The sequence below is a fragment of the Hemitrygon akajei genome, chromosome 5, assembly GCF_048418815.1.
Source record: "Hemitrygon akajei chromosome 5, sHemAka1.3, whole genome shotgun sequence".
Lineage (NCBI taxonomy): Eukaryota > Metazoa > Chordata > Chondrichthyes > Myliobatiformes > Dasyatidae > Hemitrygon > Hemitrygon akajei.
In genome coordinates, this window is record NC_133128.1 from 65410985 (window position 1) to 65429063 (window position 18079).

The following is an 18079-nucleotide window of genomic DNA, read 5'->3' on the forward strand; positions in this document are numbered from 1 at the left end:
ATTAATGCAGAAGGACAATTGATAGTCTATGTAGATATGGTGTGCTGAATGGATTGTTTCTGTGCTGTCTGACTCGTACAGTCGTTCTAAAGCTGGAAAATCTTCATGGTGGCATGGAAGTGACTTACTTGCAGTGTTCCCCACAGCCTGTATGATGGTCTCGCTGAACTACAAAACAGCCCAAATGTTCCTACACTGTAGTTAATTGACACATAAAAGACCAGAGAACATGCTGATGGAATACGAAAACCATGTTATTACCCCTTCAGATTGTGTTATGCAGAAACACAGTTTTAGTTTTGAATTGGAGCAAGTTTGGAGACCCTGATTTTTTTTTTTCTCTTTCAGTGCTGTGGAAATGTCTTTGCCTGAAACATTGACTGTACTTTTTTCCATAGATGCTGCCTGGCCTGCTGAGTTCCTCCAGCATTTTGTGTGTGTTGCTCGGATTTCCAGCATCTGCAGATTTTCTTTTGTTTGCGGAGGCTCTGATTCATCATTTGGTGGTGATGAAACATTGCAAGTCTTGGGTCTGACCGGGTTGGTTATCGTAATTTTGGATTCAGTTCATTCATGGGACTGGCAGTAGAGAACTCTGCAGTTTTTAGGTGAACCATCTAATGTGTAGAAAGGCACTTGTGTCGTGGAGAAATTCTGGGAGAGTGGGTTCGAAATAAAATGTTGCTGACAGGAGATTAATGTCTAGAATGCAAAGAACTTTCCTTTTTTATTACACATACTTCCCGGAAGTGGAAAGGAAACGAGTTGGCATTAGAAAGACGTTGTTTCTTTGACCGTGTACATCTCTCTTTCTTTTTAGAAGAATTAACACGTGGTTTGGTGACTTTCTCAACTGAACATGGCAGCAGCCCAGAAATCTGCAAGTCAACAGATTCCTGAAGACTCTTCTGCATTCACAAATATTACTTCAACCAAATCAGCACTGCTACCCAGGACTGGCAATGACAACCAAGGGAAGAGCTTGAAATGTCAAAATAGAAAGTCGCAAAGTTGTAACAGAGCAGAGTCCTGTTATAGTGATGATGAGCCTGGAACACCAAATATCAGCAAAAAACAAGCATTCCCTCAAATTGGTTCTAGACAGAGATCTCGATGTTGCACAGAGATTGTGGAGAAATCATTAAAGAAAATGGAAACAGTGGAAAATATGTCTTTGTTGCACTACCTTCATTCATTTCAGGAGAAATCCTCATTTGCTGACAGTCCTCAGGGAGTGAAAAGCCATTCATCGAGTATGCCTAATATACACAAACAAAGTGATGTGGAATGCACAGATAAACAAATTGATGTAGACATTGTGGAATCCGTTATAGGCGATGAGCTTGAAGGCAAGTCCTCTTGTGGTCATGCTGTAGAGTCCATGACTATAGAGAAGGAACAGGATTCTAACGCCATAAGTGGGCAAATATCTTGCCTCGATCACAACACTGGGGAACCACCGTCAGAGCATTCTGACACAGACAAGCACAAAGAGGGATGTCAACTGCAGGCCATAGCCTCCACTGAAAATGTCAAGCAGTCAGTGATCACAAAACTTCAGAACAGGGAATCCAGTTCCTCTTCCATAACGTGCTCCAGTACATCATCATTATCTGCCTATTCACTTATGGAAGACAGAGATATAGGACTGGAGCAAGCAAGTCATTGTGTGGATCCCAGGCATTCTGAAACTTGGGAGCATAGTCTGAAACTTGATATGACCAGTCTACCTGATGTAAGTAAAGTTCAAAGTAAATTTATTATCAGTGTACATATATGTCACCATATACAACCCTGAGATTAATCTTCTTGTGGGCATAATAAACCTAAAGAATAATAACCATAACAGAATATTTGAAAGATCACATCAACTTGGGTGCTTAACCAGTGTGCAAAAGACAACAAACTGTGCCAGTACAAAATGAAACTAATAATAATAATAATTAATAAATAAGCAATAAATGTTGGGAATATGAGATAAAGGGTCCTTGAAGTTTGTCCATTGGTTGTGGGAACATTTCAATGATGAGGCAAGAGAAATTGAATAAAATAATCCCTTTTGGTTCAAGGATTGTAACTATTCCTGAACCTGGTGGTGTAAGTCCTGAGGCTCCTGTATCTTCTTCCTGATGGCAACAGTGAGAATAGAGCCTGTCCTGTGTGGTGAAAATCCCTGATGATGGATGCTGCTTTCCTGTGACAGTGTTTCATGTAGATATGCTCAATGGTTGGGAAGTCTTTACTCATGATGGGCTAGGCCGTATCCACTACTTTTTGTAGGATTTTCCTTTCAAGGGCATTGGTGTTTCCATACTAGGCTGTGATGCAGCCAGTCAATATACTCTCCACTGCACAGCTACAGAAGTTTGTTAAAGTTTTGTCATGCCAAATCCTTGCAAACTCCTAAGGAAGTTGGGGCACTACTGTACTTTCCTCGCAATTGCACTTAAGTGCTGGGCCCAGGACAGGTGCTCCAAAATAATAACACAGAAATTTAAAGTTGCTGACACTCTCCACCTCTGATCCTCCAATGAGGACTGGCTCATGGGCCTCTGGTTTTCTCCTTCTAAAGTCACTACTCAGCTCCTTGGTCTTGGTGGCGTTGAGTAAAAAGTTGTTGTGGAATTGTTGAGTCAGATTTTCAATCTCCCTCCTGTATGATGATTCATAGCCACATTTGATTTGGCTTCCAACAGCGGTGTTGACAGCAAACTTAAATATGACATTGGAGCTGTGCTTAGCCTCATATTCATAAGGGTAAGGCGTGAATTTAGTCCCACAAAAATTCTGACATCTTCTTTTCCTCTGGTGAATTTTACTCTGGTTTTAGTTTTGAGATTTAAGAACAATACAATATATTTTAAAACTGGAATGTGCAGGTCACAAATATTATTTTAACCATTTAACAAAAAATTGAAAGTCAGTAGAAGTTGTTCAAGCTATCAGTATATATTTGAGAACTGTAGAATTGATTGAGAGATACACATTGAAACTTGATGTATTGGCTACACTTCAACTGATAAATAGTAATATTTTGCAGAATTAGACAGTTGTGGATTCAAGTTATTAGAATTAAAATAATTGGTTGTATTTAACTTGGTTTTGAAAGGCAAAAATAGCACTGGTGATGGGCTACTTATGTAATTTTCATTGGTCAAACCATGGTGGAACAGGACATTTTCACAGTATGTCAATACTTGACATTTTTCTTTACCCTTCTGCGAGTTGTTAAAGAAGTGACAACATAGGTGGGAATATGTTTGATGATAGAACTAACAACCTGCACTTTTAATTTATAACATCCTCAGAATGAGGGAGCACCAAGGAGGGAATTCATTGTTTGCATAAGGTCTTTGAGATTACTCTTTTTCTGTAATGACAGGTGTGCCTGACCTGCTGAGTAGTTCCAGCATTTTCTATTTTCATTTTGAATTTTGATTGAAGTTAGTCAGATCTGTTACAGAAAGAAATTAAGAAAAGGAATGAAAATTTGATTGCAGAGATAAAGAAAAAGAATATAAAAAAGCAGAAGAACATGTCTTATGAAGGAAGGTTAAGTGAGCTAGGGCTTTTCTCTTTGGAGCGAAAGAAGATGATAGGCGATTTGATAGAGTGGGCCAGCCAGTGCCTTTTTTCCCCAGGGTTGGTAATGGCCAGTACTAGAGAATATCCTTTTCAGGTGAGTGGAGCAAAGTTTTGAGGGTGGGTGCCTGGAAAATACTGCCAAGGGTGGTGGTAGAGGCTGAAACAATAGGGACTTTTCAGAGACTCATGGATGTAAGAGAAGTAGAGGGTTATGGAGGGAAAGGCTGATTGAGGCGTAGGTTTATATCAGTCAGCACAACATTGTGGGCTGAACAGCTGTCCTGTGCTGCACTGTTCTATGTTCTAAGAATGCAATAAAATGGGTGAATCAAATTGAATCAGTTCATTTGTTTGCACCATAGTCTAGAGAATTACTGGCATTTTATTAACAATTATCACGGTGTAGAAAGGGTATATACACTGAATTACCGTTGTGAAGAATGTGGCAGAGTGGCTATGTGAGCTAGTAAGTTTTCTGAAGAGGTCTTTGTGTCTATTGCTGAACACCATTAGAATGAATACAATGATTGTGTTTAACATGGTGGGCTTGTCATGAAAAATAAAGCCTGATATGTTTGAATTAATTGCTTAGATATTTGAGTGTTCTTTTGTAACAGCCAATACCATGTATTGTGTTTGGTATTTTCAATATGTCTGTACATCTCTCTCATCTTCCCATCTCAAGAGGGAACACACTTTTATGAACACAGAACTCCCATGATCTGGAGTTGTGTGCCCATAAAGGTATTCATTGTCACCATGCCGTGACAAAGGATTTTTGTCCTGAAACACTTGGTCTCTTTTCTTTTCCACCGATGCTGTGTCATCTGCTGTGTTTTTCTTCAACTTATTGGTCTTATTTCTCTTTCTGCTCCTTGTTTTCTGAACTTTTATAAAAATGATGGCAAGAGTACCCACACTTTGCACTTCCTCTTGCATTGGCTTAATACCAGCTGATGTAACATATAGCTTCATGTATATTAACCAACTTCATTACAACCTGCCTGAATCTCCTGGGTATTTATTGTCAACCTTTGTAAAAACATTACTAATGTTAGGTACAAGCACAGCTCCACTTACCAGCAGATGCTGTGATTGTGGTACCATAATTCCCATTTGAATTAGTCACATGACTGACAGCTGGTGAAAGATATACTTGGCTTAATTGAAAGGTTTAATTGCAAGGATGACACTTAGACCTTGCACAGGGCACTACCCATGAAGCCACTTGGTGTTTTGCCTCATTTTGCTTTGAGTCCCAGATTTGAGGGATCTTCTCTTTTGCTTCATGTCCTGGCATCTCTGCTTTAATGTGTTCTTGTGTTGTTGCAGGGTTTTCTGAGAACTTAATTACAATTTCCAAAGTGTCTTCTCCTGCTGTCCCTTCTCCAAGAAGATAGGACAGTCTAAATCTGATACATTTTATTGCTGTTTTTCCCAACTGTAACTGAATTATTGACCATGATATTGCCTCTTCTGTTTGCTATCTGTTCTGTGGCATCCTTTGGTAAATAACCAACCAGGTACTGGGGAGTGTAGAATTGATCACTCAACAGTTCATTCAAGGATCTGACGGGGCTGATGGTCCTTTTCTGTTTGAGGATTTCTATTTTCAGACATGTTTCCAGTAATCATAGCACCAGCCTGCCGCTGATGATCGAGATGTTGGTAGGATATGTTTAAGGGTTTGCTTCTTTTTACTGTCTATGTATTTGGTGTCTAAGATCTTGCATCTGACCTGGCAGACTATCAGAATCAGGTTTATTATCTCTGACATACTGTATATTGTGAACTTTGTTGTTTTGTGGCATCAGTACAGTGCCAGACATTAAACATTTCTAGAAATTGCAATAAAAAATGAATAGTGCAAAAGAAGGAGAGCAGGATAGTGTTCATGGCTTCATGAACCATTCAGAAATCTGATGGCAGAGGGGAAGAAGCTGTTCCTAAAATGTTGATTGTAGGTCTTCAGGCCTCTGTGCCTCCCCCCTGATGGTAGTGATGAAAACAGGGTTTCTCCTGGATGGTGAGGGTCCTAAATGACGGCCTTCTTGAGACACCAGGTTGTGAAGATGTACTTGATGATGGGGAGGCTTCTGTCCACAATTGAGCTGCTTGAGTCTACAATCCACGGCAGCTTCTTTCAGTCCTTGAGGCATTGGAACCCCCATACTAGGTTGTGATACAACCAGTCAGAACGTCCTCCATGGCCATCTGTAGAAATTAGCTAGATACTTTGGTGACTTACCAGTTCTCCACAATCTCATAATGAAGTATAGTCATTGGCGTACTTCTATGTGATTACATCAGTAGGTTGGGCCCTGGATAGATCCTCTGAGTGTCATGGTCCAGTCCGTGAAGTCCGCATTCCGGTTCATGGTCCGGTCCATTGTCCCCTATTCCAGGTTTTCCAGTTTTCCCTTGTTCTGTTGGGTGCTCTAATTGAGGCACCTGATTCTCATTTTGGGATGGCTACAGAAATAGCTCCTGGGTTCAGCTTCATCTGCTGGACTGTTCCCTTCACCTTCCTCCTGAAGCCTTGCCTGCATTGCTGTCAAGTTTTACCGAAGAACCCAAGCCTCGCCTAGTCCCGTAGCCAAGCCTCGAAGAACCCAAGCCTCGCCTAGTCCCGTAGCCAAGCCTCGAAGAACCCAAGCCATGTCCAGTCCTGTAGCTAGTCCTTGCCTAGTTCAGGGGTCTGAGCCCGAGTTCCCTTTCCTGAAATTCACACTCAATTCCTTTGTCTTGCTGACATTAATTGCAAGGTTATTGTTACAACACCACTCAGCAACTGAACTATTTTGCTTCTAAACGCCATCTTGTCACCATCTGAGATTCTGGCAACTACAGCAGTACATCTGTGCATTTGTAGACAGCATTCGAGCTGTCCCCGACCACACAGTCATGAGAAATGCAGTGGCCTAAGCACACATCCTTGAGGGGCATCTGCTTTGATTGTCAGTGATAAAGTATTACTTGTATGTATTACCTAGTGAAGCAGAGAGAAAGCAGTATTGAAAAATTATCCCTCATCTTATGCTAGTCTGGTTCTAGTCTATGGTAATGTTAATTTTGCAGTGCCTAGCTTCCATCTAGTTATGCATAAATAGTGGTAATTTACTTATTTGATTAAGTTGTTTCTAAGTTCTTTACATATTCTGAGTATACTACAGAACTATATAGATTCTCACCCTTTCTCAGACATGACAACCTCAAAGTGTGTTTAGTCTGTACATCCTGTTCATTCTGTGAAACAGTATTCTGGTTTGGTCTGCAGATTGCTACTGAACCTCTCCAGCTCTGGTATAACTGTCTATCCACATATCTTCCTTCTGAGCCCAACTCCCCACTCCAAACACACAGGCCATTCAAACATGTGCACCTGGGCAATGCCAATTATCTCTTTAAAATTATGACCTATCAAAAAATACTGGAGGTGGATTGCAAAACATGTCAATGTGGCTATGGTACAGTAAGGAAAGTTGAGTTGCCGTTCAAGGGAAGACGTGATGTGTACAGGGCTGGCCTTAATACTCCACAATGCAATACTGTCATCAAAGTGAAGGGATTAATGCAATGAAGACAGGAGAATGAGTTTGAGAGGGAAATGAAATCAACCATGATGTAACAGCAGAGCAGACTGGAATGGCCGAATTCTACTGCTACGCTTTATAATCTTGTGTTGTTGACCTATTCAGTAGTAAGGAAAGCGGGCATATGGATATTCGTGACTATGTCGTAATGTTGATTTTCTTTTGGTTTGATGATACTGTTTTGCATCCCTTAAGTCTGAAACCGAATTTGGAATTTGTTTGTGGGGTTGAACCTTTCTCTGCAGTCTAGTTGGTGCCTCCGTACAATGCTCCCACGATCGGTTGACGTCTTCTGGATAGACCGTGAAAGTATTTATTTCACTTCTTTTGTGTCTTTTGTCTTGAATGTGTTTCCTGAACTGTCGGAGCCAGTGGAGATTGGAGATCGTTTGGGTGATCCAGTGCTTTGCTGTCTCCATGATGATTCCGGGAGGCACAAGGCAAGGAGAAATGTTAGAGGTTTGCTGTCGTTTGGACATGAACACGGATGTGGACTTGGATAATAGAACGTTTTTCAGTTTTGTATATTCTGTGTTTTTACCGGATCTGTCTCGTTTTTTTTTGTGCAGGGGTGGGGGATTTGGAGGTTGATGTTCCTGCTTTTTTTTTTGGATGGTGAGGGGGGATTTGGGGATTGATGACCGTGTTGCTGTTGTTTTCTCTCTTCGTGGCTATCTGAAGAAGAATTTCAGAGTTGTATACTTTGATAATAAATGAAGCTTTGAACCTTTCAGCAGGTCACTGTGGGGACCTGGCATTCACTGTTTATGTAAAGCAATGACTGCTTATGATTGGAATAACACTGGAAGTTTGCTTTAGAAGCAGATAAGTTCTTTCTGCATGCAGTTGTTAAGATCATAACAACACACACAAAATGCTGGTGTCTGGGCCCGAAACGTCGACAGTGCTTCTCCCTATAGATGCTGCCTGGCCTGCTGTGTTCCACCAGCATTTTGTGTGTGTTGTTGTTTGAATTTCCAGCATCTGCAGATTTCCTCGTGTTTGCTTGTTAAGATCATGCCAGGTTTCAGATTTTAAACATTTCGGGTTTCAAATTAAATTGTTCTAAGCTAGTATCAGAAGGAACTGAGTGGGATCGTTACAAGTGGGGAGTATTTTCTTACCGGGGTGCGGTGTACCTGTTAATTTTCCCCGTTGGTTGTTAAAATGAGTGCTGAGGAAGAGAAGGAATTGTGGCCAGCTCATGAAGAGTGAGCATTGTTCGCGATTCCCTGACGTCTTCCTTTTCTCAACAAAGGCAGCCCTTCACCTTTCCCACCCACCTACCATCACCTGTCACCTTTAGCTTGTCCTCCTTCACCCCGCCCCCCCCCATTTTTTTTACTCTGACGTCTTTCTTCTTCCTGTTCAGTTCTGATGAAGGGTCTCGACCCGGAACAGCGACTGTTAACTTATTTCCATAGATGTTGCCTGACATGCTGAGTTCCTCCAGCATTTCATATGTTAACAGATGAACTGTAGCTCAAATCATGCGCCCCTCAGTGGCCCCCGACAATGAAATAGACGGAAATGAGCTTGTTGCTAGACGATAGTCTCACTGTTACTGTGAAGAAGCTGAATGTTGCATTAATATTAATAGATCATTACCACAGCCCTGGACCAAATCAGTATGAGAAGAGGGATAATGTTACCTTCTCTCTGCTTCACTACTCTTCAGGCGAATTAACATGAAGGTAAACGATGTGCGTGAGTCTTGATCATAAACGCAAATGGCCCGTGTTGCAACGAGGACTGTTTAGATTTATCGTGGAATTGCATTGTGCGTGGTGTTTCAGTAAAAGAAGCTGCGTGGCTTTACCTAGAGCGCCTCTTTGTTTAGAATGGAATCATTGTTAGATTGGGAAAGATGAAGCTGATAGGGGGCGAGGCGCATCGTTATGTCGTAACGTAGTCTGCAAAAGCATCAGATATTTCCGGGCATTTTCACATCGAACTGATACTTACAAAGTGTCTGAATGGCAGGCAAACACGGTGCAAAGCAGGTAAGCTGTAGTTACAGGAGATGCAGAGAAATGAGACCTGGACGTGTTCTGTTCCAGAACAGGCAATGCGGAAATAAAAGGTAGGGGTGCATAAAGAGTGTGAGTGTGAATCGGGCTGTGAAATACGAGGGCTGCAGGGGTAGGACCCGTTCGGCTTACATTACAAAGAGATCTCGTGACGATTTGGTTTTAAATGGGCGTGAGGAGCTTGATTCTGCCGTGTTGGTGATGGAGAGACGGTGAAAGTGTTTCCTTACACTGAAAGCGAGAGGCAGGCTTGGTTCAGCGGAAATGGAAGAGGCGTGAGTGGGAGGGAATAGGAACACGCCTCCGTTAGTCTGAAACGTTTTCAATAAATCAAAGGAACTAACCCATTTGATAAAAGATTAGAATTTACAAAATGTTTACAAAATGTTCTCCCGAAATGACCCCTTTTGTTGTCTGAGGTGTAAATGGAACAACGACGATGCGTGACGAATTGTTTATTCTCAAAGTACTTTTTAAATGTGCATTCTAATCACTAGACATTTTTTTTTGAATTATGTACATATTTCAGAGGCTCGACTCCTTTCTGGTTTCACCTGAAAATTCTAATTGACATAGCCTCTGCTCCTTATCGTTCACTTTAAGTTGTTCGCATTGACGGCTAAACTCTGCGGCTGGTTTGTACTGGGTAAGTCTGACTGGCTACTAGAGTGGCTTGGAGCATCACAGTACCGACACAGACTCAACAGCTCAACCAGACCTTGCCGACCTCGGTGCCCACCCGTCTAGTCCCATTTTCCTGCGTTCGGCCTATATCCCCTAAGCCCGGACCTGTTCAAAGGCCTCTTTATTTTATTTATTTATTAAATTTTTAGAAAATTACAAAGAATAAATGTAATGATAAAATAGTAAGAGAGAGAAAAAATAATATTAACCCTCCCTCCCCCCCTTAACACCCCCCCCTTAACCCTTGTCTAAAGAAAGAAAGAAGAGAAAGATTGCCTGGATATCGGAGGATCCCCACATGCTCCATGGAGTTCAAAATAATTTTAATTTTTATTTTTACTTTCCCCAATTACTTTATAATTTTATCTTCAAAGGACCTATGTATTTAATCCTATCTTTTGTAGGTATGGGAGCCAAATTTTCAAAAATATATCATATTCATTTCTTAGATTGTATGTAATTTTTTCAAGTGGAATACAACTATATATTCCATTATTCCAACGATCCATAGTTAAATATAAATCAGATTTCCAAGTAACTGTGATAACTTTTTTGGCTACTGCCAATGCAATTTTTATAATTTTTTTCTGATACTTATTCAATTTAAGTTTCGGTATTGTCCCTTCAATGTCTCCTAATAAAAATAATATTGGACTATGTGGGAGTTGTACTCCAGTAATTTGTTCCAATAAAAGTCTTAGATTTATCCAAAATGATTGAATTTTAAAACAAGACCAAGTAGAATGTAAAAAAGGACCAATTTCTTGATTACATCGAAAACATTGGTCAGACATATTTGAATTTAATCTATTTATTTTCTGTGGTGTTATATATAATTGAAGTAAAAATTATATTGTACTAATCTAAGTCGAACATTTATTGTATTTATCATACTATCAGAACATAATCTTGACCAGCTTTTTCCATCAATTTTAATATTCAAATCAGATCCCCATTTTTGTCTTGATTTATGAATTCCTGATTTAATTGTCTGTTTTTGAATCAAATTGTACGTACAGGATGTAAATTTTTTAATTTTTCCTTTTTGAATTAATATTTCTATTTCACTAGGTTTTGGCATCAACATTGTTTGACCCAGCTTTTCTCGTAAATAAGCCTTTAATTGAAAATAACAGAAAAGAGTGTTGTTTGATATTTTATATTTATAACGACATCAATATACCTCCTTCAAAACAATCACCTTTATATTTAATCCCCTTTTGGAACCAATTATGTAAAAGTTTATTATCCATTGTAAAAGGAATAAGCCTATTTTGAATTAAAGTTCTTTTTGCTAATAAAGATTTCTTTATCTCATTGTCCATATTTACCTTATTTATTGCGTCTTTTTTTGATGAAGAAAAACTGGCATGGATTAGAATAGAATTAGATAAGATAGGAGAAAACATACCGGAAGATTTTATATATAAATGGGAATCCAAATGGATACGGGAAAAAAAAGAATCTCCTATATTAAGACACTTGATTGATTGATTTATGGAACAAAGGCCTCTTAAGCTATAATACTTGCTTCGGACACTTCCTCTGGCAGCTCATCCATATACTTTACCACCCTCTGCGTATAAAATTTGCCCCGCCCGTCTCTTAAATCTTTCTCCTCTCACCCAAAATCTATGCCCTCTAGATTTGGACTGTCCTACTCTGGGGGGGAAGCCTGCTACCATCCACTTATCTGTGCCTCTCATTCTCCTATAGAAACATAGAAAACCTACAGCACAATACAGGCCCTTCGGCCCACAAAGCTGTGCCAAACATGTCCTTACCTTAGAACTACATAGGCTTACCCATAGCCCTCTATTTTTCTAAGCTCCATGTACGAATCCTGGAGCCTCTTAAAAGCCCCTATTGTTTCTGCCTCCACCACCGTTGGCAGCCCACTCTCTGCGTTCATAAAAAAAAATCATAGCCCTGACATCCCCTCTGTACCTACTTCCAAGCACCTTAAAGCTATGCGCTCTAGTGCTAGCCATTTCAGCCCTGGGAAAAAGCCTCTGACTATCCACATGATCAATGTCTCTCATGATGTACAAAGGATTAAATACCTAGTCTGATTAACCTGTCACAATAACTCATGCCCTCTCCTCAAATCTTTTCTGCACTCTTTCTAGTTGAACCTGCATCTCTGTATAACAGAGCAACCACAACTGTACACTGTTCTCCATGTACAGACTCACCAATGACTGAAACAGCTGTAACTTCATGTCCCTACTCCTAAACTCACTGTCTTGGCTGACGAAGGCCCCCTTTTCATGCCATTTTCATCACTCGACACGTTTCCTCTTACTTTTTTACACAGCTGCATGGACCAATCATTACTCTGAGAAGGATTTTTTTTATACACGGCCTGAAAACTGTGTGGCACTTTAATAAAACATTATATAAAATAAAATTCCAGCTGTGAAACAATGAAAGCTACGTGCATGGGAGCATTGCAGTCACTGTGCGGCCGTGCACCCACGCATCTTACAGGGAACAGCGGCATTTGTACTTCTAAAGTCCTTTTGTTCCACTACATCTCTGCTTATCACCTGAGCAGCTCTGATTTCTCAGTGTTTACTGAAGAGAAGAAATATTTGTTAAAATTCCCACCCATCTCCTGCAACTCCAGACACAGACAGCCCTACTGGTCTCCAAGGGAACCTACTCTTGCTATTGCCAACTTTTTATTCCTATTCTAGCTGTGGAATCTCTTGGGATGTTCCTTAACCTTACCTGTCAGATGCATCTCATACCTTCCCTTTGCCCTTCTGATTTCCCTCAAGAATATTCTTAATCTTTTTCTAGTCATCAAGGGAATCGCTCAGTCCCAACCTCCTAAACACAATGTATGCTTGTTTCTTTTTCTTGACAAGACTGTCAATCTCTCTCATCAGCTGTGGTTCCCTAAACTTACCAAGTATACTCATCACCCCAACAGAAACATGCTGCTCTTTGATATTTGCTACTGCACTCTTGAAGGGCTTTTTTTTCCCCTCAGCCCCAGTCCTCGGCCTTCTCCCCGTAAGCTTTGATGCTGTGGCCAATCAAGAGCCCATCAATCTCTGCCTTAAATACACCCATCGACTTGGCCTCCACATTGCATTTGTTTTCCTCACCACCAACTCAACCTGCAAGTTAACCTTTAAGGTGTTCTGCACAAAGACCCTTTGCTTCTCAGGTGTTTGGATTTTCTCTCCATTCTTCTTCTGAAGTGTATGACCATGCATTTTACAACATGGTATTCCATTTGCCACAATCTTGCCCATTCTCCTAAGTCCTTGTGCTCTCAAGGCCGTGTATTTTAATATCTTTAATATCTTGCCCAGCTGTCTATATTCATTCTGCAAGGCCTCATCCCTTGTATCAATGCCATTTGTACCAACCTGTACATACATTTCCCTACACTGTATTCCATCTGCCACTTCTTTGTTCAGCCTTCTAATCTGTCTAAGTCCTTCTGCAGACTTCCTGCTTCCTCAATACTACCTGCCCCTTCACCAATCTTAATATCATCCACACACTTAGGCACAAATCTATCAATTCCATCATCCAAATTATTGGTATATACCGTAAAAAGAATTGGTCTCAACTCCAACCCCCTCAGTCTGTGACAGCCAACCAGAAAAGTCCAACTTTTTTCTTGCTCTTTACCTCCTGCCAGTCAGCCAATCTTCTATCTATGTTCACATTTTCCTTGTAATACCATCTTGTTTAGCAGACTCATGAATGGCACTTTGGTAAAGGCTTTCTGAAAATCCAAGTGAACAACATTCACTGATTCTTCTTTGTCTATCCTGCCTGTTATTTCCTCAAAGAATTTATATAGATTTGTCAGGCAAGATTTCCCCTTAAGGAAGTCATGCTGACTGTGGCCTATTTTAATTAAGTGCCTCCAAGAACCATAAAACCTCAATAATGGTCTTCAATATCTTCCCAACCACTGCAGTCAGGCTAACTGGCCTACAATTTCCTTTCTTTTGCCTCCTTCTTTCCTTAAAGAACAGAGTGAAATTTTCAAGTTTCCAATCCCCTAGAACCATTTCAGAATCTAGTGATTCTTGAAAGATCATTACTAATGCCTCCACAATCTCTTCAGCTACCTTTTTCAGAAACCTAGTGTGTCATCCATCTGATCCAGGTGACTTAACAATCTTCAGACCTTTGTCCATTGTATTTTTGTTCTCTATTACTACCTCTCCAGCATCATTTTCCAATGGTCAATTATCCATTCTCACCTTCATTTCTTTTGTTTTATGCTTTTTTTAAATTTTCCTTGTCAGCCACTGCTTCCTCATCCTCCCTTTAGAATAATATTTCTTTGGGATGTATCTATCTTGCACTTTCTGAATTGCTTCAAGAAACTCCAGCCATTGCTGTTCTGCTGTCATCCCTCCTCATGTCCCCTTCCAATCAACTTTGGCCAGCTCCACTTTCGTGACTCTGAAATTCCCTTTATTCCACTGTATATAGAACATAGAACCGTATAGCACAGGTACTTCAGCTCACAAGGTTGTGCCGATCCAATTAAATTAGTAATTAAATGGCCAGCCTAACTAATCTCCTCTGCCTACACAACGTCCATATCCTTTCATATTCCTCACATTTGTGTGCCTGTCCAAATGTCTCTTAAAAGTCTAATGTATCTGCCTCTAACACCACTCCAAGCAGCACATTCCAGGCACCCACCACTCTGTTTTTTTTAAAAAAAATTGCCCCTTACTTCTTTGAAATTACCCCCTCTGACTTTAAATACATACCCTCTGGCATTAGACATTTCAACACCAGGGAAAAGGTACTTTCTGTTACTCTATCATGTTACATTTCTTTTCTATCTCCAGTTATAATTTGTACATCCTGGCTAGAGTTAGGAAGCCTGCATACAACTCCCTCAGGGTCTTTTTACCCTTTCAGTTTCTTCCCTTTACCCAGAAGGGTTCTATATCCTATGTCACCTCCTTCTAAGGATCTGATTTCATTTTTTTACCAACAGAGCCACCCCATCCCCTTGGCCTACTGGCCTATCCTTTTTATATAATGTGTATCCTTGGATGTTAATCTCCTTTCAGCTATGACTCAGTGATGCACACATGATTGTACTTACTAATGTCTAACTGATCATCTATCTTATTCTATATCGCTGCATGCACTCAAATATAACACCTTCAGTCCTGTTTTCATCACCATTTTCGATTTTGCCCACATTACACTTCTCATTCCACTGACTACAATTCTACCTTGTCATCTGTCTATCCTTCCTGTCTCACTACACACTGTATCAACTTTTCTACCAACTGCCACATCCTTATTCTCAGCCTGATCACTCCAGCTCCCATACCCCTGGCAAATCAGTTTAAACCTTCCCAACAGCTCTATCAAATCTGACCACAAGGATATTAGTCCCCCTTGAGTTCAGGTGTAACCCATCCTTTTGTGCAGGTCACACCTTCCCCAGAACAGATCCTAATGATCCAGAAATCAGAACTCCTACCCCTGTACCAATTCGGCAGCCAAGCATACGGATGTACCAGGATGTCTGGAATTGTGAATGCACTGTTGCATTCGGGCTGCACACATTATAAAATATTTGGTGGAGTGTTAGATATGCATGATGTAGAAGGTTTAAGTGTTGGTAATTTTGAATAATGAGATGTATTCAGTGGGCTGAAGTGTCTGTTTCTATGTTGAATTATGGCATTAACATTGTTTGCATGGCTTCTCATACTAAATTTGGAGGAACAATATGCATTTCAGTTCATTTGATATTTAAATTTGGAGTGATCACTAATGGTGAGGTTGCAATATGTTCAAATGTAAGCAGTTTTGTTTCAAAGTGAATTTTATAAGTATCATTCAATTAATTTCATTTGACATTTGCAATTGAGCAAACCATTGAAATCAGAATTTAAAAGAAAAAAATGCTCAAACTTTGAAAGTCAGGTAGGAAAGAGAAATGATCCTGTTGAGCTCTGAAAAGATGTACTCTCTGCAACATTTTACTATTTGGATTCTTTGTAATGAAGTGGTTTGCAATTTTCCTCATGTTAGCCTAATTGTAGTATCAGAGGACCGACAAGTGAATCTTCCTTGTGTACAGACTGCTGGTTTTCAGATGTTGCCTCAAAATTGGCCTTCAGAGTTGTGACTGCAATGATTTTGGATTGAACAAAAATGCAAACAAATTTTGGAACAGCTCTTATTGGAATCTATTTGTTAGGAAGGTGGAAAATGCTTTATAGATTTGGGTTACATCAAGGATCTTAAATAAATGGATACTGAGTTTCTAAATAATTCTGAACAGGGTAGACACTTGTAAAGAGTCACATAAAATAAAGTATCAGTAAATGTGACTGATAGAGGACGAAAAGTTGTTGCTGAAATGCTTGGTCAGACGGTTAGTGGATTAAATACAAAACTATATACTCTAGTATTAGTTATAAGGAATGAAACAAGAAATGTGAAAACCTTGATAGAAGAAAGGGAAACATGGTTAGTTTTAAAATATATTATTTGCTTTTCTCTTGGAAATGATTTTGGGTATTTCTGGAAGTCTTCCAGATTAAAAACAGTAAAGTCACAGCACTAATTATCTATCAATAATTAGTGTATAGTAGAAGTGGTGGGTGCAGGTTTGATTTTAACATTTAAGAGAAATTTGGATAGATAAATGAATGGAAGGAGTATGGTGGGCTGTGGTCCGGGCGCAGGTCAATATGACTAGGTAGAATAATAGTTTTGCATGGACTAGATAGGCTGAAGGGATAGTTTCTTTGTTGTCATGTTCTCTGATTTTTATATATAGTGAGATGAATTGTTTAATACTTGAAAAGATGCTGAGTACATAAAAAGATGCAATAAAATGCTGGTTCAGAGAGAACACTGCTTATAAAGAAACTTCTGATAAAATGTAGCTTTGACAGTCGAACATCAGTCTGCAATTGTTGGTATTCAAAAGTGGGGGCTTTGATCGTGTCAGGTCAACTGTTTTTAGCTGGTAGTGAATGGTTGCTTGGACAGGTTGTCAAAACATGATGTCACACAGAAGTTGTTTTGGAGCATGTGAGAAGAAAATGGAAAGGAGTTGAATAAGAACAGTGTTGATGTAGCTTCTTTGACACCCTTGGGGTGAAGTGGATTAAATGCCATTCTTTTGTGATGTTCTGTCTCAACAAATCTTTCCAAGATTCTCTGGATAATTCTTACTGCAGCCTGATTGAGAGATATGCATTTGGAGTAATATTATTTGGGAAACTTAGCAAAATGTTTATCTTTCCATAATCTTGAAAATGTGCTAATGTGATATATAACTGTGGCATTTTAGAAACACAAAATAATGATGTCAGACTAAGTGAAGATCTGTTTTGCTGAAAGGCGTATTGCATCATGGATGCTTAATGAACAGAAGTACACCTCAAGGATACATGCTACTGCTATACTCTCCCTGTACATTACTGAGTGGTTATGGCTCAAACACCATCTATAAATTTGCCAATGACCCTACTGTTATTGGCAGAATATCAGACAACAAGGTGGTGTACAGGAGTGAGATCAGTTGGTTGAGTGGTACTGACCAATAACCTTGCACTCAACATCAGCAAGTCCAAGGGATTGATTGTGGATTTCAGAAAGAAGTCAGGGGAACATGAACCAGTCCTTATCGTGGTGGAAAGGGTGAGCAGCTTCCTGGGCATATGCATCTCCAAGGATCTATCCTGCGCTCAACATATTGATGCAATCATGAAGAAAGCATGGCAGCAGCTCTTCATTAGGGGATTGATGAGATTTTGTGTGTCACCAAAGAATCTTATAAATTTCTACAGCTGTATTATGGAGAGCATTCTGACTAGATGTAATCCTATTTTCAGTTTGTTCGCCTCCACCGCATCTGTTCCCAGGATGTTGCTTTCTGTTCCAGGTCGCCAAAGACATCCTCCTCCTTTAAAGAACAAGGTTTTCTTCCCTCTACTATTGATGCTGCCCTCACCCCATCTCCTCTATTTCCCGTACATCCACACTCACTCCATCTTCCCACCACCTTAATAGTGATAGAGACCCTCTTGTCCATAGCTACTGCCCCAACACCACCTCCCTCACATCTATTTAGTGCCCCAAACAGTCTTTCCAGGTGCAGCAACATTTCACCTGAAAATCTGCTGGGGTTGCCTATTGTGTCCAGTATTCCGAAGCAGC

The 18079-nt window shown here is 40.1% G+C and overlaps 1 protein-coding gene across 1 annotated transcript in view; it reads left to right on the top strand.

Moving 5' to 3' along the window:
- Positions 1-859: 859 nt before the first annotated feature.
- Positions 860-18079, top strand: part of LOC140727209 (uncharacterized) — a 40878-nt gene continuing 23658 nt past the window's right edge. The window contains exon 1 of the mRNA XM_073044474.1: positions 860-1735. Coding sequence (XP_072900575.1) covers positions 860-1735 — 876 coding nt within the window. The remainder of the gene's footprint in view (positions 1736-18079) is intronic.